Source organism: Pinus tabuliformis, chromosome 4_2 (genome assembly GCF_031772625.1).
Source record: "Pinus tabuliformis cultivar Carrire ecotype Pingquan chromosome 4_2, CPIR1, whole genome shotgun sequence".
Classification (NCBI taxonomy): Eukaryota; Viridiplantae; Streptophyta; class Pinopsida; order Pinales; family Pinaceae; genus Pinus; species Pinus tabuliformis.
In genome coordinates, this window is record NC_142304.1 from 162220697 (window position 1) to 162246615 (window position 25919).

General features: G+C 42.3%; 1 protein-coding gene and 1 long non-coding RNA gene across 3 annotated transcripts in view; both read left to right on the plus strand.

The window, feature by feature from the left end:
• The window catches only part of LOC149168687 (PROTEIN TARGETING TO STARCH (PTST)), a 467761-nt gene that overhangs the window by 133293 nt on the left and 308549 nt on the right, over positions 1 to 25919 (plus strand). Inside the window, exon 1 of one of the 2 annotated variants that reach the window (XM_089428374.1) lies at positions 3056 to 3144. The exons of the other annotated variant lie outside the window; for it this stretch is intronic. Coding sequence (XP_089284500.1) covers positions 3064 to 3144 — 81 coding nt within the window. The 5' untranslated portion in view covers positions 3056 to 3063. Of the gene's footprint in view, positions 1 to 3055; positions 3145 to 25919 lie in introns of those variants that run through there. 2 annotated transcript variants of the gene reach the window in all.
• LOC149168688 (uncharacterized) lies at positions 1706 to 2328 on the plus strand. The gene is made up of 2 exons (XR_016259338.1): positions 1706 to 1835; positions 1938 to 2328. It is a non-coding gene; the product is annotated as an uncharacterized LOC149168688 (long non-coding RNA).

Consider the following 25919-nt stretch of genomic DNA (forward strand, 5'->3'; position numbering starts at 1 on the left):
AAAATTAGAAATTTCTCGTGGTTGATTTTGGATATTTCTATTTTCATTATGTGATTATTCATGAGTAAATGTGATGTAAATTTAGATATTTATAGTTTATGCATTGACAATTGACAATTTTATCATAATGTAAATAATTAGAATGTATCATATAAGAAGGTGTTAGGAGGTGAATATGGAAGTTTTACTGGTTCTACTTCAGCATCAATGTCTACAACCAACCCTGTAGCTGCTTCATCATTTTTTGTTCCTAGAACCACGTTTGGTTCACAACCATCTATCACTTCAATGCTTAAAAAAAATGAGAAAGAACAAGCTGACAAGTTGTTGGGCAGGTTTCTCCTTTGGAGTGTTATTCCTTTCAGCGTTGCAAGGAATAATCCAATTTTCCATCCTATTATTGATGCTATTGCAACTATTGGCCCAGGGTTCAAAATACCTTCTTATGATGACTTTAGAGGCCACATTCTTCAAGAGGAAAAGGTTGATTGCACCAAAAGACTGGAGGAGTTTAGGGCATCATGGGCACAAACAGGATGCACTATGATGTCAGATGGTTGGACCGACCAAAAGGGGAGAACCATTATAAATTTCTTGGTTAGTTGTTCCAAGGTGACAATGTTTATGAAATCTGTTGATGCATTTTCACATATCAAAGATGCAAAATTATTATGCGATTTGCTGGATGTGTTTATTTTGGAGGTGGGTGCAGAGCATGTTGTCCAAGTCATAATGGACAATGCTGCAAATTATGTTGCTGCTAGTAGGATGCTTATGGAGAGGCATCTTACTTTATTTTGGACACTTTGTGTTGCACATTGTATTGATTTGATGTTGGAGGACATAGGAAAATTTTTCTTTGTCAAAGATGTTGTTGACTCATCAAAAAGCATTACAAAATTTATATATAATCATGCATCTGTGCTTAGCTTGATGAGAAAATTCACCAACAATAAGGAGTTGGTGCGCCCCGCCATTACACGGTTTGCCACCAGTTTCATATCTCTTCAATCCCTCTTGAATTATATGTGGGATGTGAAGAGAATGTTTCTTTCAGAGAAGTGGCGTGCTTTGACAATGAGCCACAAACCAGAGGGAGAGGCCATATGCAGATTAGTTTAATACCACAATGAAGACTTCTGGGCGGGAGTGCATAAGGTGTGCATCGTTACTAAACCTTTGGTAAAGGTTGTTCGATTAGTTGATGGTGAGAAGCCCGCAATGGGCTATTTGTATGAGGCCACAGACAGGGCCAAAGAATCCATTCGGGCCTACTATGATGATAAGGGAGATGAGAGGTTTCAAAAACAACTCCTCCTATGGGAAGTGATTGATGAACGATGAAACAACACACTCCATCGTCCCATTCATGCTGCAGGGATCTACCTGAACTCCCCATTTTCTTACCCATGTGGGTTTTTATTTGATGCTGAGATCATGGATGGATTCTTAATCTGTAGTCAGAGGATGGTGCGATCTCCAGCAGAACATGCAGAAATCTCCAAAGAAATGGAGATATACAGGATGGTAGGTGACACATTTGGTTTTGAGATGGTTGTAATTGATAAGAAGACTACAATGCCAGGTATTTTCAAATTTCAATGTCTCTTCAAGTTCATAACTTCATACTTTGCTTCAACTTCCAAATTTCATTTTTTTCTTATGTTTATCTTATTTGTATTTTTGTTGTAGATGCATGGTGGACTCGCTATGGTGCCAGAGTACCCCATGTGCGAAAGCTTGCCATTCAAATCCTCAGCCAAACATGTAGCTCCTCAGGATGCGAGTGCAATTGGAGTGTATTTGAAAAAATACACAAAAAGAAGCGCAACAGGGTAAACTTAAAACTTAAAATATTCCAAATTTCCAATTAATTTTTTGAATTCATTAAATAATATATATTTTTTTATAATTATTATTTTATGGTCTTTGTACAGGTTGGAGACCCAGCGACTTAATGACATGGTCTACGTCTACTACAATTTTTGATTGTGGGTGAAGCAACTTGAGAGGATACTTGATATGGAGGTTGTCTCATTGGATGGGATCGACACCACTGCTGCATGGAGGGTTGAGGCCGAGAGGCCTCTCATGGAGTCTGTTGATGATTGGTTAGAGCAGGAGGTAGTGGAAGGCGTAGAGGGGGAGGAGGAGGAGCAACAGGAGGAGGAGGTGACACCACCTACCCAGGCTACCCCTGCCACCAGTAGAGGACGTGGTCTACCTCCTGTAGCTCCTAGTTTTTCAGCTTCTAGAGCACAACAAAGTTCACTGCCAACTCCACCGGCAGAAAGCTATTGCATTTTCTTGCAAGAGGGGCAGAGGAAATCAGTGGTATTAGTTATTTGGTTCATTTCATTGTATATGACATTATGACTCATGATATGAGATACATTATTATATTTTTTGTTGATATTTTGAGGTTGAGTTGGGACTCAGGAGTCAGGACTTACTATTCAGGACATGATTCACTGTTATGTGTGATGTAGCACTAGAAATGATATTACACATCTTATATATTAGTTCTTTATCATATTTATGTGTCAATGTGTTTATTTTATGTTGTAGATGCTTTAGATATAAAAAAAATTGAAAAAAATGAATATTTTTGTATTTTACGATTTTTTCCTTTTTTTTTCCGATTTTTTCCCCCTCCCCGATTTACTCCTGATAACGATTTTTGCAACATTGGTATAAACTACTGTATGAAGTGATAAATGAAGATCAAAATAATTATATTGACTCTTTTCTCATTCAGATTATTAGAATCCCTTGTGCATTTATGATTAAATGCATTGCACATTTTTCTGATGACATGGTGACTTGTATTCTATATGCACAAATGGCATTTTATAAAATGAGACTATCTTGTTAGGATTTTCTGATATTCTCAATAGCACAGTTTCTAGTAATGTCTTAATCTGATAACTTCGTTTGTAAAGTCTGTAGTTACATGTAATTTATTGAAATAGCTGATAAATTATATATTGCTGTTGTTTTCACTTTACAAGTGTATGTTAATTTTGAAATGGAATGTGCTTGCTTTCTGTGCAGTTGGAATCCATGCGAGCAGATAATGTTAGAGCGAAGCTTATTAGGAAGCTTAGTGAAGCTAATCAACACAATCGACACCTGAAACGCCAGGTTAGTAAGACTTTGTAGGTTCTAACACTTCAAGAGCACATCTATATGTCATTATATACATACTGTTATCATCTGGAAATACATGTGCACTGAACAACTCAAAGGTATCCAGATAGCATTAGGATGTAGGTCTGAATCACTTATTTAACTTCCTATCACTTCCAAATTGGTACATGCCTTTTAGATTGGTTGTTTGAACTTTGGTGGGTGGGTGGTGTGGTTTGTTTCTGCTTCAGTTATGAACTCTTGGAAGAATATAATGCCTCAAATCTGTAATAAAATACTAAAAAAACTGTACTTTCTTCTTCAAACCAGTGCTGTTTAACTTCAGGTTTATGATTAAATATGCCAAAAAAACTCATAAATTTGTGATAATTTCCCTCTATTTCTGCAATAATTGTTTCAAAACAACAAACTATATGGAAAACAAATGCAAGGAAAACACCCTAAATCAATATTTTACTGAGTATATAAAGTATAACCCTTACAAATGGCAAATTTGTTGAAAAACCAGCAATGATATTTTAGTAACACTTAGAAATAAACTATTTTAAATATGACTGGAACCTTGTTCTTGGAATTATGGAGTGAAGTGAAAAGAAAACTTGTAAGGAGAAATCTCACAAGTTAATGATCTTCATAAAATGATACTTGAACATGTAAGAGCTATGCTAAATAGAAGTCTTACACAAGTGTACATATTCATTGCAAAAAGATGTTGATTAATCTTATTACTCAGAGTTGTAGAAAGAACAAAGTTCCAAGTTAGTTGGATGCAAATTGTTACCCTTTGAAATGTCTAGGTCATTTTGCATTTTCATGGGCCTTTCTTGCCAAAACAAGAAACCCTTGGGAGTTTAGTGGTAGTCACAACCTGCACGAAGCGACTGTTGAAATTTCTAAGTCTATCCGTAAGAAATTTAATCTGTATTCTTCCGGTTTTCCTTCTACTTGTTAAATTCGAACAAGTTATTTAAAACATATAAATAATGAAATAAACACAATACAGTGTCAACATCTACAGATCATCAGCTGAAAGAAAACAAACTCACTAGTGACATCGTTATTTTTGAACAAATGTCCCCGAAAAAACCCAATGCGGGAAAACGGGTGCACAACTATTCTGACGGTTTATTATTATACAATATTTCCTTGAGTACAACTGGGTGCCAAAGTGACTCACCCAACAGAGAAAAATAACTGACAACAATACCTCTCTATTCGGAAACATGTATTCCAAAAACCTATCCCACGAAACCCTCTCTAGCAACTCTGAAGCATTGCGCTGGCCCTTCTGGCCTCTGTGTTAGCCCTTCAAGGCACTGCGCATCCTCTGGGACCCTCTGCGTCATCCCAGCTGCTCTCTGCGTGGATGACACAGTCCCTCTGGCCTCTGCGCTATCTCTGTTGGGCTTTGCGTGTCCTGCTCTGGTTGCTGCTTCTCGCTCTCTGCCTCTGCGCTGGTCTCTTGGCACTGTCTCTGCCTCTCTGTCCAGTACTCGCTGCTGATCACTGATTTGACTTTGCTTAGCAACCCCGCTCTAGCAATTCGAATGACTTATCACTCTGGTGTATCTCCAATTGACCCTCAAGCCTCCTCTTATACTTTTTCTATTGAGTCTTCAACGACAGAGATTACATCTCTAATCAATCGCTAAGATTAGATTTGGCTTGATCCATGTCATTTAGAACCTTCTAACCCAGTTTTATATTAATACCCATTAATATTTTTATTTTCCAAAGTTTAGACTTAGGAACCCATTAAAAATATTAATTATTTTAATATCTCTTTCACTGGGTGGAATTTCCCCAAACCATTTCTGGGTCTTGGAGATCTCATGTGCTTTAGCCTCTCCACCAATTTTCATGGCTAGAGCACATCTGATGCTACCCCAAATCAACACTCCCTCTTAGCGAGGACTGTGCTCTAATAATACTCCCCACTGAGCATTACTCTGATCACACGGCACCTGTACTTGTGTTGATGCTAGGCCTCCCCACCCAACATCCTCTGCACTGCTGCATCCATACGACAGCTCCCTCTGCATCCGTTCTGTTGCTGGTCCTTTCTCCGAAAACTGTATCTGCACTGCAACCCCATCTCATCATGCTGCATCGTGCTACTGCCAACTACTACTGCATTGCAAATCAGTTACTGAGAAATAAGTAACTGATCCACTGAACTTCTGATAGCCCTGTTAGGCTAGAAGCACTCTCGATGCTGAAGCTCCCTTTGCCGCTAACAAGTGCTCCCTCTACTGACCTCTGCGTTGCTGCAACAACTCCCTGCATCTCGCATTGTTGCACACCTCTATGTGCCATCCTGCACTGGTGCAACACTCTTCGTGCCTCTCGCATTGTTGCCGCCTGCTAGCCTCGCACTACCCAGGGACTCCTGCACTGCACTCTCTGCCGATTCGTCCGCATCCGTCTCTATCGACATCTGCCAGTCCTGTTACTCTCTCTTTGGAGGTCCCATAGCAAGGTATAATCCGAGAGGTTGGGCACCTCAAGGATCTTGCCCCTCATTGCCTGTAGTCCTCCTGACTACATCTCGATGTCTCCCCACCTCTTCTCTTGAGGTACGTGAGCACTCATGGCACAATCATCATCCTCCTCGACTTATTTCTTCGCCTTTGCTGGCGCTGCATTAGAGTCAAACGCCTCTCCTTTGTTCTTCTTCCTCAGACACTGGTTCGCATAATGACCCAGTTCACAATAGTGGAAGCACTTGACCTTGGAGAGGTCCTTTTCCTTCCTCTTCTCCTTCTTTCCCATAGATGCTAGAGCTGCATCCTCTTCCTCTTCCTTCTTGATATGGACTCCTTTGTTGCTACTTCCCTCCTTGCTCAACCGCTTGATCTCCTCTTAACGAAGAGCCGCCCACAATTCTTCCCAATCTGGAAGATCCGCCTTGCCCAGTGTGCTCTGGACAAATGTCTCCCACTCCTCGGAGATTGTGTTAAGTGCGGTCCTTACCATCATCTCCTCATTCGGCATGGCCCCTATGGAAGTGAGTTGGTCCCAGATCTCCTTCAACCGACCAAGGAAGTGATCTATATGCTCCCCCTTCTGCATATGGTATGACCATAGTTGATTCTCAACTTCTCAAGTAACATCTTCCTCTGCACGGAAGTATGTTGGTACAACATCTTCAAGGTGTCCCACATTTCCTTTGCCGTCTCCTTCTCGGCAATATGTTGGACCACATGATCCTTGACCCCATCAAGGATGATGCATTTTGCCTTGGCCATTGCCTCCTCATACTTCTCATTAGCTACCGGGTCAACTGGGATAGCCATTGTTCTCAAGGCGAAGCCCTTGATGCGATGTCTATCTAGAATGGACAAGATCCTGGCCTTCCAGACCACAAAGTTGGACGCCCCGTCCAGCCTGTCTTGATCCCTCAGTCCATTCACGACCATCTCTTTGCTCTTCTGTCGACTCCTCCGAGTCTCTCTACTTCCCTCTGGAAGTTCTCCTTTCGACTCCTGCTGAGTCTCTCTACTTCCCGCTTGGAAGTTCTCTGCTAGACTCCCTCTGAGTCCTAATTTCCCTTTTGGAAATCCTCCTGCCAATCGTCAAGTTAAACCTCTCCGATCTTCTGTGCACCCGCAACACTGATTTGGATTCCTTGGCTAGAAATCCGCCTTGGTAGAAACTCCCTCTACCTTGGTTTTGCCCTGTTAGGTATTGTTTTGACCACAGTACCCCACCAGCTTCGCTCCCGCAAACTTCCTATGCCCCAACAATTGAAGGACTGAGCCTCTAGGCTCTGCGCAATCTCGACACTGGCAAAAACAACTCTCTCAGTCAACTGCGTCAACCCTCCTAGTCTTTGCGTGGCTCTGCGTGAGCCTCTCTCTACGCTCCTCAGCCTCTGCTCTGGCCTTTCTTTGGCCTAGATTGATGACATAGTCCCTCTGCGTCAACACTTCCTCTGTCGCTTTTGCAAGGATCAATTTTTGTCGCTTGGGACAATTGATTCTGCTGCAAATGCTCTAGTTAGCTGATGCCTTCAGCTTTCCTGTTATCTGCAACCACGCTTTGATACCATGTTGAAATTTCCAAGTCTATCCGTTAGAAATTTAATTTGTATTCTTCTGTCTTCTACTTGTTAAATTCAAACAAGTGATTTAAAACATATAAATAACGAAATAAACACAATACAGTCTCAACATCTACAGATCATCAGTTGAAAGAAAACAAACACACAAGTGACACCGTTATTTTTGGACAAATGTCCCCGGGAAAACCCAATGAGGGAAAACTAGTGCAGCTATTCTGAGGGTTTATTATTATGCAGTATTTCCTTGAGTACAACTGGGTGCCAAACTGGCCCACCCAAAAGAGAAAAATAACTGGCAGCAAAACCTCTTTATTAGGAAACAGGTATTTAGAAAACCTATCCCATGAAACCCTCTATAGCAACTCTGAAGCACTGTGCTGACCCTTCTGGCTTCTGCGTCAGCTCCAAACCCCTCTGCATTAGCCCTCTGAGGCATTGCGCAGCCTCTGGGACCCTCTGCGTCACTCCAGCTGCTCTCTGCGTGGATGACGCAGTCCCTCTGGCCTTTGCGCTGTCTCTGTTGGGCTTTGCGTGGCCTGCTCTGGCTGCTGCTTCTCGCTCTCTGCCTTTGCGCTGGTCTCTTGGCACTGTCTCTGCCTCTCTATCTATTACTCATTGCCCCTCGCTGCTGATCATTGATTCGACTTTGCTTAGCAACCGCGCTCTAGCAAATCCAATGACTGATCACTTTGGTGTATCTCCAACTAACCCTCAAGCCTCCTCTTATACTTTTTCTGTTGAGTCTTCAATGACCGAGATTACATCTCTAATCAACGACTAATATTAGATTTGGCTTGATCCATGTCATTTAGAAATTAGAACCTTCTAACCCAATTTTATATTAATACTCATTAATATTTTTATTTTCCTAAGTTTAGACTTACGAACCCATTAAAAATATTAATTATTTTAATATCTCCTTCACTGAGTAGAATTTCCCCATACCATTCTTGGGTCTTGGAGATCTCATGTGCTTTAGCCTCTCCACCAATTTTCATGGCTAGAACACATCCAATGCTACTTCAAATCAACAACGACTTGGGAGGCATTGGTGAAGACTCCTCTAGAGACATTTCACTATGAGGTTCCACTTGGTCACACTCGACACTGATTTGAAGACATGGTTACATAGATTATGTTGAAATATGTAACTAGGTTCGGTCTTCATAATGACATAGGTAATCATGATTTTATGTATTTGATGTAAAGAGAAAAATAAATTTATAATTGTTATTGTCGAGGCATGGGTTTCATGCTCAAGGGAACTTTATTTTTAGGTCAAGCACCTATTGAGTGCTTCTGGGGCTTGTGATTTAGTCTACAAGTCAATTGAAGCATTGTCATGTATTGAAGACACATTTGGGCATGTTACATATTGTAAAGAAGTGTGAAAATTTCTAAAATGGAAATCCTATTGCAGTGATTAATATGACTTCTTCTACTTATTACTTCAGAGATAAGTTATCTACTATATTCTTACGGCAGATATCGAAACATATTCTACTGCAACCTTCACAATTAAAATATGTAAAAAAAAATGCCGACACATATACAAACACCATAACACAATTATTTTTGAACAATTGTCCCCAGAAAAACTCAATGCGGGAAAACAGGTGCAGCAAATGAGGGCTTTTATTATTTTTCAGCAAAAATCAACATGTACAAAATTTCACCCAACAGTATAGAACTGAGAAATATTTACAGACGTTCCTGAACAAGTGCTTGACCCGAGAGAGAGGTTCCTTGACCCTCTGCATCTCCTTGGCTTGCCCAACGCCAATTTCTCTGGGCTTTGGACTGGCCTGCGCAATGCCTGCATCACTCAGGGTACCTCTCCCAACGTCAGTCTGCCCAGCATTGTTCCTTCTGCTGCTTTGTGTTGTCGTCCCTGTCTCCCCGACTGACGCTGACCCCTCTCTCTCTCCTCCACCTGCAACTTTCCCTCTGAATCGATTTTCTCTTGCCGAACTTCGACCAGTGAGAAAATTGATTTCTCTTGGGCAACTGAGTATCTGCCTGGTGTGTTTTCCAAATGACCTTCAAGTTCCTTCTTATATCTTCCTGTTGAGCAATCAACGACCTAGATTAAAACATAATCAAAGGCTCAAATCGTTTTGACTTGATCCATGGCTCTTTCTAGAAGTTTCACCCCTGATTAGATTAATGCCCATTAATATTTTAATTTTCCTAAGTTTAGACTTAGGAACCCCATTAAAAATAATAATTATTTTAATAAAATCACTTATGGGTGGAATTTACCAAAACGTTTTCTGGGTTCTTTGGAATACTTGTGCCCAAGCCTCCCTGCAAAGTTTGAGGCTTAGAGCACATCCGATGCCACCCAAAATCAACACTCCCTCTTAGCGAGGAATGTGCTCTAGCAATATACTGCCTCTCTGCATACTGCTCTGACTCTGAAGCATCGTCTCTGCACTGTTGATGCCTGGCATGCTTTCCATCAACTATTGCACTGCAGCTGCTACTGTATTGCTGCCTTTGACACTGCTACTGTCAATGCTACATCTGTACTGCAACTCCCTCTGCATCGGTGCTGTTGCTGGTCCTGTCACCCAACACTGCATCTGCACTGCATCCTGCTCCTGCTACTGAAACAAATTTTCAATCATACCCAACTACCCTCTAAACTGAGTAAACTTAGCTCTTCCGAGTGTTTTTGTGAGTATATCGACCACCTGCTCTCTTGTGGGAACACACTGTAGCTGTACTGCCCCACGCTGAACACAGTGTCTAACAAAGTGACAACGCATATCTATACGTTTCATTCGATCATGAAATACTGGATTCTTAGAGAGTTTGATGCAACTCTGATTATCGCAGTAAACTTTGGTCACCTCCATCCTTTTCCTGAATAGGCTCACAATCAATTTTCCAAGCCATATTGCTTCGCACGTAGTTGTGCTCGCTGCCATATATTCTACTTTTGCTGAACTCAGTGCTACCGATTTCTACTTCTTGCTGAACCAGGATATCATTCCTGATCCAACAATGAAGTAGTAACTAGAGGTACTTTTTCGGTCTACTGAATTTCCTACCCAATTTGCATCGGCGAACCCATTCACGCTGACATCCTCTCCTCTTGAGTACTTCAACCCATATCCGACTATTCCTCGTACATACCTAAGTATGTGTCTAGTTACTGCCCAATGCACTCTTTTCGGTTCCACCATGAACTGACTAAGAGTGTTAACCACAAAACAAATGTCTGGTCTAGTGTTGACCAGATACATAAGCGACCCAATGAGCTGTCTGTACAAGGTGGGATCTACTTCTTTATCCTCTGATGCATCTATTTTCTTCCAGTTGGTGACAATAGGAGTAGCCATGGGTCGGCAATTCTACATTCTGAATCTCTGTAGCATATCTTCCTTGACCAAGGAAGATCTCCCCATTCTTCTGCCAAACTTCCAACCCCAGAAAATAATGCATCAATCTCAAGTTCTTCATGTCAAATTTGGCTTCAAGATTCTTCTTGCAGTGCTGGATGAGCCTAGATGATCCAGTTAGAAACAGGTCATCTACATATAGTACGAAAATAAGTGGCTCATTCTTTATCAATAAATAGTAGAGATTGGGATCAACATCACTCTTGAGTCTTGACAAATCCCAACTACTGTAAGTAACTAAGTAACTATCAATTTGACCATACCATGCTCTAGGTGTCTGCTTGAGCCCTTATAGGGATTTCTTTAACTTGCAAACATGAGACTTCTTCTCATGAGTTTCGAATCCTTGGGGCTATTCTATATACACCTTTTCTTCTATCACCTGTTCAATAATGTTGTTTTGACGTCCATCTGGTGAATCTCCCATCCCATTTAAGCTATTAGGGATATAACAGATCTTATAGAGGTGTAACGAGCAACTGGGGCGAAGGTCTCTTCATAGTCTATGCCTTCTTTCTGAGCATACCCCTTTGCCACGAACCTTGCCTTGTACTTCTCTATGCTGCCATCTGCAGCATACTTGATCTTGTAGATCCATCACAAACCCACAACTGATCTATTTTCCAATATAGGTACTACTTCCTAGACATCATTTGTCATGATGGAGTTGTACTCTTCCACCATGGCATCCACCCACACTTGGTGTTGAACAGCTTCCTGAAAGCTAGAGGGTTCTCCAGCCTGAGGCTAGCAATGCTTGGTATCTATCTGGTTGTCTGCATTGCCTCTTCTAGGCTCTAGGAGCTCCAACAAACTCCTCTGCATCTCTCATTGTTTGCCGCACTTCTCTACTTGTTCTACCACTGGTGGTGGGAGGTTCAACCAATTCTTCCTCCTGACTTTGTTGCTCTGTCTGTTGAGAAGCATCTGCGTTTCCTCCCTCTGAGGAAACACTGGCACTGGTCACTGTATTGCCCCAGGTGTATGTTCTTCTGCCTATCCTTCTTGCTGTTCTTGAACTAACGAAACATACCCTGATTGATCTTCTGCAGGCATTTCACGAGATTTCCTGAAAGCTCTGTCTTCCATGAACTTTGCATCTCGTCTTACCACAATCTTCCTGCTGCATGGAATGTAGATTCTATATGCCTTTGAGGTCTCGTTGTATCCTACGAGATACCCCTTTTCTGCAATTTGATCCAGTTTGCTATGCTTCTCATCTGGAATGTGGAAATAGGCCATGCTTTCGAATATCCTGAGATGATTGGCTTCTGGCTTCTTCCCTGTGAATATTCCTTCGAGTGTTCTCTTCCCCAATGCCTTATGAGGAGTTCTATTCTGAAGATATACTGTCGTGTTGCAAGCTTTTGCCCATAGATACTTAGGTAGATCCTGATCATACAACATGGCCTTGGCTGCCCCAACAATAGTTCGGTTCTTTCGTTCTGCCACTCCATTTTGCTCCGGGTTATATGGAGTTGTCCACTCTCTTTTGATGCCCTCCTTTGCGCAGAAATCTATGAAATCCTTGTCTGTATATTCTCCGCCGTTATCTGAACGCAATACCTTTATCTTTTTCCCTGTCATATTTTCAACAAGAGCCTTGAACTCTCGGAAATGATCAAAGACCTCATCCTTGGTTTACAAGAAATAAATCTAGGTTTTTCTGGAGTGATCATCAATAAAAGTGATGAAGTATTCGCCACCACTAAAAGCCCTTGTGGACATAGGACCACATATATCTGAGTGTATTAATCCTAATACATCCCTTGCTCTATTGTTACTTCTGGGAAAATATGCTTTAGCGTACTTTCCTAGTACACATCCTCTGCATAAGTTATCATGTTCATTGCTTAGGACGGGTACCCCTGTAATAGTGTCTCTGAGCATCTTTAGTGCTCCATGGTGTAAGTGCCCCATTCGTCTATGCCATAATTCATTTCGCTCCTTCTCACCATTATGGTTGCTGCCTATTAGTGCCATTGGTGATTTGAGCTGCAACCTATACAACTTGTTAGTATGTTACTAAGAATCCCAATTTGCTTTTTCTTCTTCCAGCTTGGATGTTTAACGTATATTTTCTTTCCGATGAAGTATACATCATATCCCTTGTCTTGTAACTTGGACATTCAAATTAGATTCATCCCTAATCCGAGCCAATGTTTTAAGACTCCGACTCCGACTCCGACTCGGCCGAGGATCGACTCCGACTCCGACTCCGAAACGGTAATGACTCGGCCGGCTCGATTTCAATGACTCGGTCGTTGTAAAAAATACATTAAATATTTATTTTTTTTATAAAAAAACATAATTTTAAAGATTTTCATTCATGTTTCCAAACACACAGCATTATAATATAGATGGAAGACAACATATGATCAAAGTAGGCTCATGAACCAATCCATTATATCAAAATGGTACCCAATGGCAATACATAGTCAACTGTCATACATGATCGAAGACTCAAAACAAAAAACACATAACCAAGGAGGCTAGAAATGGCCTCTACAACAAAAGTAAACTGTGACAGTGACCAGACTCTAGTACTAGTACTACAGTACTACTGGGCCACTGGCTAGTAGCTACTGTCAGAGGAGCCAAGATCACGTCGATCAATCTCTGGATCATCATCATCAGAGTCAGACAGGGGGCCCCATGGCTCCTCCTCATCATCATCATCCCCAAATGCAACTGTAGAAGTGGTACCACTAGCAGGCTATGCAACTGCAGCAGATGCAAGCTGAGATAGAGTAGATATGCGGCTGCGCTTTTGTCGTGGCTGAGCAGAGGAAGCACCTACAACTGGAGTCCCTGCTGGCTGTGAGACTGAGGCTGGTGGATTGGGATCTGCATTCAACTGAATAGGCTGAAGTTGAACAACATGTTCAAGTTCAACTGATGTCTCCAGATCTAAATCTAAATCAAGATCCTCATCAGGATCAAACTCTGCTGGACAACTCTCCACTACCCAATCTGATGTTGGATCAATGTCTTCCAACACAATGGGATCTGAATCAGGTCTTTTGTTCAGCAAATGGTTTCGTCTGAGCCGAAGGTTGTATTGGACAAAAACTAGATCATTTAACTGTTTTTGATCCAAACGGTTTCTCTTCTTTGTGTGAATCCTCTTAAAGACAGCCCAATTGCGCTCACACCCAGATGCACTGCAAGTTTGACTCAAAATACGAATTGCAAACCTTTGCAATTCAGGACAATGGCCACCAAAGGCCTCCCACCATTGTGCTGCAAAAAACATAGGAGTGTAATGAGTTAGCTCAACAAAATTACAAATTATATCTAACTTTCAAATTATAAACGATTTAACAAACTTTAAAAAAAAAGTAAAACTATTAAGAATTTGAAAATTGAAATTTTTGTTTACCTGGCTCATCTGCTTCTCTTGCAATCTTTGCTAGGTTCTTCCCAAAGGTACCTGCTGCATTGCTGAAGACATTGGCCTGTCGATGTATCTCCAGCTGATCAGACTCCAATGGGATCATGCGTTCAATGCAATCAACCAGTCCATCTCTGACCTCCCCCCTCAAAGCTCCTGACTCCTTAGCTTTATAATGATACCGTGGGTTCAAAAATACCCAGCTGCATGTATAGGGCGATGGAGTTGATTGTTCCATCTTTCATCAATGATTGCCCAAATGGGCCCATACTTTGCCACTCTATCCTTGTATACCGTCTTTATTTGCTCCTTTGCTTGATCCATAGCCTCATAAATGAAGCCCATAGCCAACCTTTCCCCATCCACCAACCGCAACACCCTAACTAGTGGCTCAGCAAGCTTCACAATCTCTGCTGCCTTTCTCCAAAAAGTTTCTTCATGGACTTTCCTTTTCAATTCTTTGCCTTCTGGTTTGTTAGACCAATTGCTTTGATTCCATTCATCACTGGAAAACATCTTTTGCAAGTTTCTATGTTGGGAAAGCATAGATTGCAATGTCAAAAAATGTGTAGCAAATCTAGTGATGGCAGGCCTAATAATATCCTTGCCCCCAGTGTGTTTCCTCATGAGGCTCAAAACCAATGTATGATTGTAGATAAATTTTGTTATGCTTTTGGCATGATCTATAGTGTTTTTGACCCAATCTAATTTTCCAATATCCTCAAGCATGAGGTCTATGCAATGTGCAGCGCATGCGGTCCAAAATATGGTCTTGTGTTTTTCCTCTAACAGTTTACCAGCAAGAACATAGTTAGAGGCATTATCTGTGATGATTTGAACAACATTAGCCACCCCCACCTCCTCAACAACCTGATCCAATAGCTGAAACAACAAGTGGCCATCTTTTATCTTATTAGATGCATCAACTGATTTTAAAAACATGGTTCCCTGTGGGCAGAAGACAAGAAAGTTTATGATGGTACGGTTTCTTTGATCAGTCCATCCATCTGACATGATGGTACACCCTGTTCTTGCCCATGAGTCCCTGAACTCTTGCAAATACTCATTAATGGATTGAATTTCTTTCTGCAAACGAAACCCCCTTAGCTCATGCATAGTAGGGCCTTTGAAGCCTTTTCTAGCAGCATGTATGGCATCAAACATAGGGTCATAATATGGTGAACGAGCAGCATTAAAGGGGATATCAGCATCATACCACCATCTAGCTATGTAATCACAAGCAGTCTCCCTCAATTCTTTCTTCCAATGGTCATCTAAAGTGGGCTGCATTTGAGTTTTACTAACTTCAGGACCATGTGCATCTGATGGAGAGGAGGGAGTGAAATAACTTTTGATAGTCACATCACCCTTTTTCAAATTCATTCTACCCTTTCCCTTATCTTGAACAGAACCAAAAGAGGGAGGAACATATTGGAAAGGGTTGGATGCCTCAGTTTGAGGGATAGAGGAAGAACCCTCAAAATCATAGTGGGGGTTGGTAGCCATCATTTTTTGTATCTCCCTCTTCCTCCCAATTTCAGCCTGTATGTCTTTTTGCCTAGCCTTATCTTCTTTAAATTTCTCAAAGCTGGCCAACAAATTCTTTCTAATCTCCCCAATTTCTGGTGAGGTACATGGGGTAATTTGGCCTCTAATCCCTGCCAAGTGTTGTTTCAGCCTATTAATGCCCCCAGGACCTTCCTTAATTTTCCTATGGCAAAATTTGCATTGCATTTGACTATCAACCATTTCAACATATGCCCAAGCAGGATCTCTTGCTCTAGGTGCCATTTTTTGACTAGGAAATGAAAGCAAACAATCTGAAAATGACAAAAAAAAAAAAAACATTGATTCAATGTTCATTTATTTGACAAAAAACACTCTCTAAGCTTTCTAGATATGCACCTAAATTTTACTAAGCAAAAACAGATTTATAGAGGTGGAAAAAAATACCTCCAGGCACAAACTGCCTCCTCAAGCTTGCTCCAAGAATCAGCTCCTCAATGCTGCTCCAAATGGCTGCCCAAGAAGCTCCTCACTCCAGCTACAATGCTCCTCCAAGACTCCTCACTGTTGCTCCAAAACAAGCTCAAGAAATGCTCACTAACTCTCAAAGAAGACTCTCACTCAAATGCATAAGACTGCTGTGAGTGAATGAGAGCACTTGGGTGTGTTAAATAGGGTTTGGGAGGGGGAAATGGATCCCAAAAATCATTTAGCATATTCATATAGCTGTTTGGGGTCCAAACCAAACAAAAAACATTTAAAAAATCCATTAAAAAAATATATTTGTTCGCTGTTTACGCTGCCTGGGCCGTTCCTTTGTGACTCGGCCGAGTCATATCGGAAACGGCCGGGTTGGCCGAGTCACCCATGACTCGGCCGAGTCATTCAATGACTCGGCCGAGTCATGGGTGACTCGGCCAACCGGACCGTTTCCAAGGCTGGGTCACTATCCTTGCTAATGAATCAGATCAAGTCGGCCGTTTCGGTTTCGAAACGGCCGTTTCTTAAAATAGGGATCCGAGCACATGCAGAACATTGGTGGCTCGGATGCCAGTCCTTGCTTCCGTCTGAAAAGCTATGGTGCCTCTCCCTACGGGAGTACACTTTGTTTTGTTTTCCATGGTTATTTGGAAGTCCAATTGTTCTTCTTGATAGCTCGAGAAATGTTGTCCTACTCCGGTCATATGAGTTGAAACCCCGCTATCAATGTACCAAACATCTGCTGACGCTGAATTAGCTAGGCATGCAAATTCTTCATCTAATCTTGTAGACACATCTTGGATATTTTGAGTATCCATATTGTGCCAATTTTTGACGCTAACCTATCCCAACAACCGCTGTAGGAAAAAACTGTGTCTTCCTTGCTGAGTCTTCTGCTGCGTTGCTCCTTCTACCACTGATAAATTTCCACTGAAAAGACTTACTTCTCTGTTGGCTCACTTAGAGAGAGTTTTCCCACAAAATCCAATCTCTTTGGTTTGAACTGCTCAATCCTCTGGGAGATTCGAATTTCTGCCATTGCAGGGATTTCAAATTCCCTTCCTTTCTCAGTGTTGGATCTTCCGGTTTTTATCTTTTGCTTTCCTGTAGCTCTGATACCATGTGAAAATTTCGAAAATCGAAATCCCACTGCAGTGATTAATATGATTTCTTCTACTTATTACTTCAAAGATAAGTTATCTACTGTATTCTTACGGCAAATATCAAAACATATTCTACTGCAGCCTTCACAATTAAAACATGTAAGAAAAAATGTTGGCACATATACAAACACCATAACACAGATATTTTTGGACAATTGTCCCCGGAAAAACCCAATGTGGGAAAACCGATGCAACAGATGAGGGTTTTTATTATTCTTCAGCAAAAATCAACATGTACAAAATTTCACCCAATAGTATAGAACTGAGAAATATTTACAGACGTTCCTGAACAAGTGCTTGACCTGAGAGAGAGGTTCCTTGACCCTCTTTGTCTCCTTGGCTTACTCAACGTCAATTTCTCTAGCCTCTGGACTGGCCCGCGCAATGTCTGCATCACTCAGGCCAGCGCTGCCTCTCCCAGTGTCAATCTGCCCATTGCTGTTCCTTCTGTTGCTATGTGTCTTTGTCCCTGTCTCCTTGACTGATGTTGACCCCTCTCTGTCTCTCCTTCGTCTGCAACTCTCCCTCTGAATTGATTTTCTCTTGCCGAACTTCGACCAGTGAGAAAATCGATTTCTCTTGTGCAAATGAGTATCTGCCTGGTGTGTTTTCCAAATGACCCTCAAGTCCCTTCTTATATCTTCCTGTTGAGCAATCAACCGCCTAGATTAAAACATAATCAAAGGCTCAGATCGTTTCGACATGATCCATGGCTTTTTCTAGAAGTTTCACCCGATTAGATTAATACCCATTAATATTTTAATTTTCCTAAGTTTAGACTTAGGAACCCCATTAAAAATATTAATTATTTTAATAAAATCACTTGTGGGTGGAATTTCCCAAAACACTTTCTGGGTTCTTTGGAGTCCCTGCGCCTAAGCCTCCTTGCAAAATTTGAGGCTTAGAGCACATCCGATGCTACCCCAAATCAACAAGAAGAATTTATTTGAGTCAAACTAGAGTCAAAGATGCTCCAAGGCCTTGTCATGTGCTAGCAATCAAGTTGGCCTTCAAAAGAGGCAGTTGGCCTATACAGAAGGAGAAGTCGGCCTATTAGAAGCCTATATATAGAGCACTCGACCTCACTTGAAGATATCATCCATCCATCATGAAAGAAGTTCAATCAAGGCAAGGAAGAGAACTTAAGAAGAGCAAGGAAGCGGAGGTGAATCTAGCAGAAGGATATCAAATTTTTGATCGGTTTTTGGGCTGAAATCTCACACACTTGTGAGAAGAATTAGGGCTTCCATGTATTGTAGGAAATCTGAATTGCAGAAGTCATTTCTTGGTGTCAATAGGATCTGTTTTGAGGACCTAGTTACCAAGAAGGAAGAAAATAGCTCAATGAATGTAAAAAGGAGATTATCCTAGCTATAATCCACCCACACGTGCAAGTCTGTGATAGTCGCAGGTAGGCCGAGAATTGCAGAGAAGTAGGTCGAAGTTGCGGTCATCATCATAGTTTCGAAAAATTGATCAAAGTGAAGTTGCATCAGTTATAAGGTGAGGTTGACTTGGGTTGAAAGAAGAGCTTTTTGACTTGGTCTTGGAGGCGTCTTGGTCAAGGGTCATAGTTTTTGGAATTCGTTAATTGAAGTTCTATAAGAAGAGAAGAATTCTTGTGGATTTTCCTCTCAAGAGGAGAGGTTTTGGCCCTGGCTGATCGCTTATATCTTGTGTCCTCGTCTCATTGTTATTTATGATTTTGGTAGCTGTTTGATGATAAGATCTCTAAATATAATCAAGAGAAAGAAGAAGCTAATTAAATGAAGTAAACTACATCACAAGTAGTTATCAAAGCAAGAGAAATTCACCTAATCTAGCTGCCCTAGATTTATCAACGTGGAATCAAAGCTAAGGTGACTACATCAAGTAAAGGCAGCTTGAAAAAGGACCATCAAAAGGAGTATCAAGAAAGGTCAAGGCATCAAAGAGAACATCAAATCATCAAGAAGGGATTCACAAGGGCCTAACAAACTAAGAAGCATTAAGAAGGACTACTCAAGGATCGCACCATCTAGAAACAACAATAAGAGGGAGACCTTAGAACCCTAGATCATCCAAAACAGGGTTCTTCAATTAAAGCATTCTTGGGAAGATTACGATTTTCAAAGGAAAGAAGACGTCAAGGACTCGTCATCCACTCAATCAAGAAAGACCCTACATTTGAAGTATCTTGAGAAGACCATCACACTCTACACTATCATCCGAGGAAGTAAGAAGAAGCATTGTCATTATCATCAAGGAATCTAGGTGATCTCCCTCTATTTGAGCCAAGGATCAATTTTGGAAGAAGACATCTTCATCAAGAAGACATCTTCTATTACCAACACCATCATCAAAATTAAGAAGGCATCAAGTTGAAGATAGTGTCATCAAGGAGTATCTTCAGAAGTAAGTATGTATGTCTGAATCTGTTAAAATGATTTCATTTTGCAAGGAGAGCAACAAATTGGCTGGGTCAACAAACTGTCTTGCATGGAAGAAGAGGATAGATTTGATCCTCATAGAAAATGAAGTCATTGGTCATGTTAAGGGTTTAATTGTCGAATTGCCAAAAGAAGAAGCTCAAGCTCTAGCAAAATACATGAAGGGGGAAATAAGTGCTCAAAGAATCCTTATAGAATCAATCAAGGATTCTCTCACCCCATATGTAGCAAAATTCGAGAAGTCAAAAGACATCTATGACAAATTGGTAGAATTATTCTCCATAAGTACTGTTGAATAAGTAATTTTAGTAAGAACCAGGCTCTACAAGATGAAGATATCAAAGGAAGAAGGAATAGCCTCATAGTTTATGAGGGTGTCAGAAATATGAGACCAACTGCAAGAGTTGGGAGAATTAATGTCTTATAAAGAAACGATCACCGTGGTGCTCAATGCACTACTTGATGAATGGCGTAACTTTGTTGATTTTTGATAGATCAGATGTGCTCTAGGTCACAATTTGCAGGGAGGCTTAGACACATGCATTCTCCGATACCCAGAAATCGTTTTGGGAAATTCTACCCGGAGACAATTTATTGAAATAATTAATTATTTTTAATGGGACCCTAAGTTTAAACTTAGGAAATTAAAATAATTAATGGGTATTAATCTAAACTGTGGGTGTAACTTCTAGAAGAAGACGAGGATCAAGCCAGAATGATCTAATCCATTGATTAGAAGTTAATCTGGGCTGTTGGTTGTCCAACAGAAAGATATAAGAAGAGGCTTGAGGGGCACTTGGAGAACACATAGAGGGGAGATCAAAAGTTCAATTTTCTGAAGCAGAGCAGCTGTCGGAAAGATTTTCGATAGTGATCTTTAACAGTGAGGGGCAGGGATAGTATCCGAAGGGAAATCTTTCCTGGTCAGAGAATACTCAGTAGAGGAGGTAGAGAGAGATTTGGGAGAGGCAATGCAAAGCTAGAAGAGGCTGACGCAGGGCCACGCAGAGCCTTGAGGAAGTCTGAAAATTTGTTGGGGAGATCGATTTCAGAGCTGGAAGTTGGGGTGTGAGACCGGGAGAGCTAAAGTCAGAATCTTAGAGGCGAATCGATCCGCTGAAGGGGTGACGCTGCCCCCAGAGGGTGTGACGCTCGGCTGATGGAGTGACTGTGTAGAGGCTACGCAGAGGCTGCCAGGGGGAGTTCATTCAGTGGTTGGATTAGCCAGGATTTCTAGTGATAGTGTGAGGTAACCTCACTTATCTTTTTGTTAGTGATATTCTCTGTAATTGGATTACCGAGAAGGAATCTAGAGATTGTATTGAGAAATTACTACTGCATAATAATAAAACCCTCAGAGCTGCTGCATCAGTTTTCCCGCATTGGGTTTTTACGGGGACATTTGTCCAAGAATAATTGTGTAGAGGTGTTGTATTTATTTCTTGTTCAGTTTCTTGTTTCCTCTTATAAATTTAAATGGTGTAGGCTGTAGTGTATTCATTTTAGTGTTTACTGTAGGAAACAATAAATAATTTGGTTCAGTATTTAACAAATAGGAGAAACGTAATTAGTTGTTGCAGTAGAAATTTGGGCATCCAAAATTTCACATGGTATCAGAGGTGCAGGGGAAACAAGAGAGCAATGTCGAAAGAGCCCAATGCTGAAGGAAGAAGGGAAGTCGAAGTGTTGCATAGGCATCAATTCGAATCACCAGAGGGATTGCACAGTTCAGGCCAGGAGGGCAAGATTTCTGTGGTAAATCTCTCTCTGGGTGAGTCGACAGAGAGGTAGGATTTCTAGATCGAAATCTGTCACCGGCAGAGGGAGAAACGCAGCAGTAGCTTCAGCGAAGAGGGGTTTCTGGTGGGACGTAGTTTTCTGAAGGTAGTGTTGGGCAGAAAGATGTCAGAAGGAAGAAGAGAGACACGTGAGGGAATTTCTTCCTCAGAGAATTTCTAGCCAGGGAATTTGAATTCTCATTTGTTGAGCAGCAGTAGGAGAGAGGAGGTGATTCGAATTTTTCGATTGGCAGAGATGGCAACTAGTGGATTGAGAGATCAGGATCGGTTGAATGGTGCATCCAACTATATGATCTGGAAGGTAAGGATGTCGTGCCTTCTGGATGAGCATTTTCTCAAGATTTACGTCGACAACGTGGTAGTTGTGCCCGCGGATCTAGATCCGCTCAAGAAGTACTAGTGAGAGATGGCGAAGACAAAGCAAATGATCCTCGATGGAGTGAAGGATCATGTAGTTTGTCACATTGCTGGCAGAGGGGCTGCCAAAGAGATGTACTTCGAGCTGTGGAATATGTACTTAGAGCAGAAGATGAGATCTTTACAGATGAAGAAGGGGGAGCGCATTGACCCATTCCTCATTAAGCTTTAGGAGACCCGAGATGAGTTGGTAGCTGTGGGGTCAACACCTCAAGGTTATGAGATGGTAAGACTGGACCTAAATTTAGTATCTGAGTGCAAGCTTTTGTCCAGAGCATCTTGGGTAGGGCGACTTTGCCAGAATGGGGTGGAATGTGGGCGACGCTTAAGCAAGAGGAGTTGAGGAGAGAGTTGGTCAAGTGTAAACTTGATGGAAGCAATAGTAGTGGGTCGAAGCCCAAGGAGGAGGAAGAGAATGCAACCCTTGCATCCAATGGACAGTAGGAGCAACAAAAGAAGAAGTAAGATGTTTCAAAGATCAAATGCTTTAGATGTGGTGAATTCGGTCACTACGCAACACAATGTCCTCTTCAAGAAGAAGGACAAAGATGAGAAGCATGATCCAAAGGTTGCAGTTGCGAATATCGAGGAGGAGTTCGCCATGACATCCCAAGCATCTCCTAGAGGGAGGTGGGGTGATTTAGAGTTGTAGTTCGAAAGGACTGCATATGGGCAGGATCCTTGAGGAGCCCACCTCTCAGATCAATTCCTTGCTACGGGATCCTAGTTCATTAGTACCAAGATGGACCAGTGTCAGTTGGTGTAGAGGAGTGCCGAAGTGATAGTTGCAGTGTCTAGTAGCGCTAGAGACTGAGCAACGTAGAGCAAAGTTGGCAGTAGTGCAAATGGCACAGAGTAGAGGTCAGCAACAACACAGAGGCTTCAGAGAGTCAACGTAGAGATGAGCATCAGTCAGACTCCAGCAACGAGATACATCATATTGAACACCAGTTCAGTAATTTGGGATGCTTTTCCGTTGTTGATGCAGTAGCAACAACAGTTGGAGAAGGTTGCAATGCAGATGCAGTAGCAGCAGCAGTTGGAGAAGGTTGCAATGCAGATGCAGTAGCAGCAACAGTTGGAGAAGGTTGCAGTGCAGATGCAGTATTGGCAGTGCCAACAACAACACGGATAAGCCTTGGGATGTAAATAAGGGGTGGTGATGATGGCCTGCACCCCTGGCTCCAACTCGATGGTGTGCTCAAACCCCCTGTCAGGAGGTTGTCTCAATGGTATGTCCCCAAACACCACTGGATACCTATCAAAAATAACATGTATCTCAGGATGTGGTGGCTTGGGCTTTCCCCCAGCCTATGAGATCCTCAACCCCACAACCCACTCGATGTCTCCATGTCTCAAGTCAGCCTCCATCCTGTGGGCCGCGACAGTCTATGGGGGGTATGAGTGCATCACCCGAAGCAACGCATTCTTGCAATCTGGCCCTACGAATTCCATCTCCAACTTCTGCCAATCTATCGTGACTCTGCCCAGTGTATAGAGCCACTGGACTCCCAACACAAAGTTGATGTTCGGTACATCCACCACAAATAAATGATCTGTCATGGAGTAATTCCCCATGGTCACTGTCAAAGCTGGCACATAGCTGGTGCACTGCATGGCCCTGTCCCTAGGCACAAGAACTGATAATCCCTCGAACTCCTCAGTTGTGATGCCCCTCCTCTGAACTAGCTGTGCATCAATGAAGTTGTGAGTAGATCCACTGTTCACCAGTACTGAGACACACTGCCCCTGAACAGTGCCTCAGATCCTCATAGTAAAAAAATTTGGGTACGCCTCGCAACGATGCAAGTACCCCTCCAGTAGGTGCGAAAGAAACTCCCCTTGGTAGTGGTGGTGGTGGTGGTGGTCCTCCTCCTTTTGGTGGTGCTACGCTGTCCTCTCCCAACATCTCAAAATAAGTCTCGTCCACTGCATCACTGTTAGAGAAGACCTCTATAGAGTGAGCCTGGTCCGCTGCACACATGTGGCCTGGTACCCATGGCTCCTGACAAGTGAAGCACAACTTCCTCCGCCTGAGGTCTCTTCTGGTCTCATCATCCAGTTGTGCATGCCCCTGATTGGCCCTCGGTGGTGGGGCCCTGCTGTCCTTCCCCTTCTGCTGGAAGCCCTGTCTAGGGGGAAATGGTGCCCTTGTCCTGGGTAGGGCATCTTGTAGGTCTCGGGCTCTCCCTATGACATCCTGCAATGTAGTGGGCTTGTTGGACCTCACCAACCCACGCAATGACTCTACTAGCCCATCGATAAACATGAAAATCCTCCTAGACCCTGACAAGTCCGAGACCATCACCGACAAACGTAGAAACTTTGAGATGTAGGTTTCTGCACTCCGGTCTACCTGAGCTCAGTTAGCTCCCCAAAATACTCCTCTGGATCCTTCCTCTTAAACCGGTCCAACACCCTTCTGATGAAATCATCATAGGCATTCACTCTAGCATTCCCCAACGTGGTCAATCCGTGGAACCACTAGTCGCGGGCTTCCCCTTCCATGTGTAACATGACAAACTTGATTGCCTCACCTTCTGTAATTTGGTTCAGCTGGAAATAGACATCCAGCTTCTGGACCCATGCCTTGGCCGAGCTCTTGGAGGACCCATTGAAAGTTGGGAGAAATAGCCTCCCTACCGTGTGTTGCAAGTTTGTCCGTTGCACATATCTTCCTCCATTCTATCCCTTGGACTTGTTGTTTCCTTTCAGCTGGCAGAAATCTTTAAAGTAATGGCCCTCCCAAATTTAGGCCCATAAGACTGATACTCCAGGGAATAGTCTCCATAGGGTGCTTCCTCTTGCTCTGGTTGACCTCCTGCTCCAGATTGTAGGAACGTGGGAATGGTGGATCTAGGGGGTGTGTTTTGGACCAATGGCATGTTGGCATGGAGAGTTGCATGGTGGTGTGATGTGTTGAACCCTTCTCCATAGTGGAAATCACCTTGGATTCCATTTCCCTTATTGCCATTGCTATTTCGCTGCCCCATTCCTTCAATGTCTTGAGACAAATCCCACACTGCCTTCAGTAGGAGTTGGGTAAACTCCTCATCCCTTTTGCCTCCCTTGTTATCCCCCATGTTGGGTTCCTCTACCTCTGGTTCTGTTGACACAGGATCAGGGGTGATCTCTAGTTGTCGTTCTTTTCTCCTGTACCTCTGTCTCCGGTATGTCACGTTCTGCCTATCCTCCAGTGTCATAGACTGCGTCGCTCCCATAGGCTGTGCCAAGTCTATATCTCTGATACCACTGTAATATTCTTAAGGGAAAATTAACAGTAAATAATCAAAGCAAAATAGACAACACATCACAAAAATCAAAACAGACAATCAGACCACGAAAATGCTTCTACAACAACATTGTCTACTCATTTTATTAAATGGGAAAGGTGTACAATCAAGGTGCTGGAATGTGTGCACCTGGGCTTGCTTTTAACAAGCTAGCAAAGCCCCCAATGATCCCTGAATCACCCTCCTTCAAGCCCTGTCAATGTTGATTTGGGGTAGCATCATATGTGCTCTAGCCATGAAAATTGGTGGAGAGGCTAAAGCACACGAGATCTCCAAGACCTAGAAATGGTTTGGGCAAATTCTAACCGGTTTGGGAGATATTAATATAATTAATATTTTTAATGGAGTTCCTAAGTCTAAACTTAGGAAAAATAAAATATTAATGGGTATTAATATAAAACTAGGTTAGAAGGTTTCAAAAGTCATGGATCAAGTCAAATCTAATCTTAGCCGTTGATTAGAGATTTAATCTCGGCTGTCGAAGGACCAACAGGAAAAGTATAAGAAGAGGCTTGAGGGTTAGTTGGAGAACACACTGAGGGAGACCAACTAGTTCTATTTCTAGAGCGGGGTTAGCTGAGAAATTCGAACTAGTGGTCTAGAGAGCAGTAGGAGGCAACAAGTACATAATAGAGAGTCAGGAACAACACCAGAGGAACAATGCAAAGGTTGGAGAGGCAGATCCAGAGCCTCTCAAGCAGATGCAGAGGCCACAGACTGCACAATCACTGGAGGGCATGCGTGGGTGACGCAGAGAGGTAGGGGCTGAAGCAGAGGGTCTGGGTCACTGCCTTGACAGTTTTCTAGCCAAAGAAATC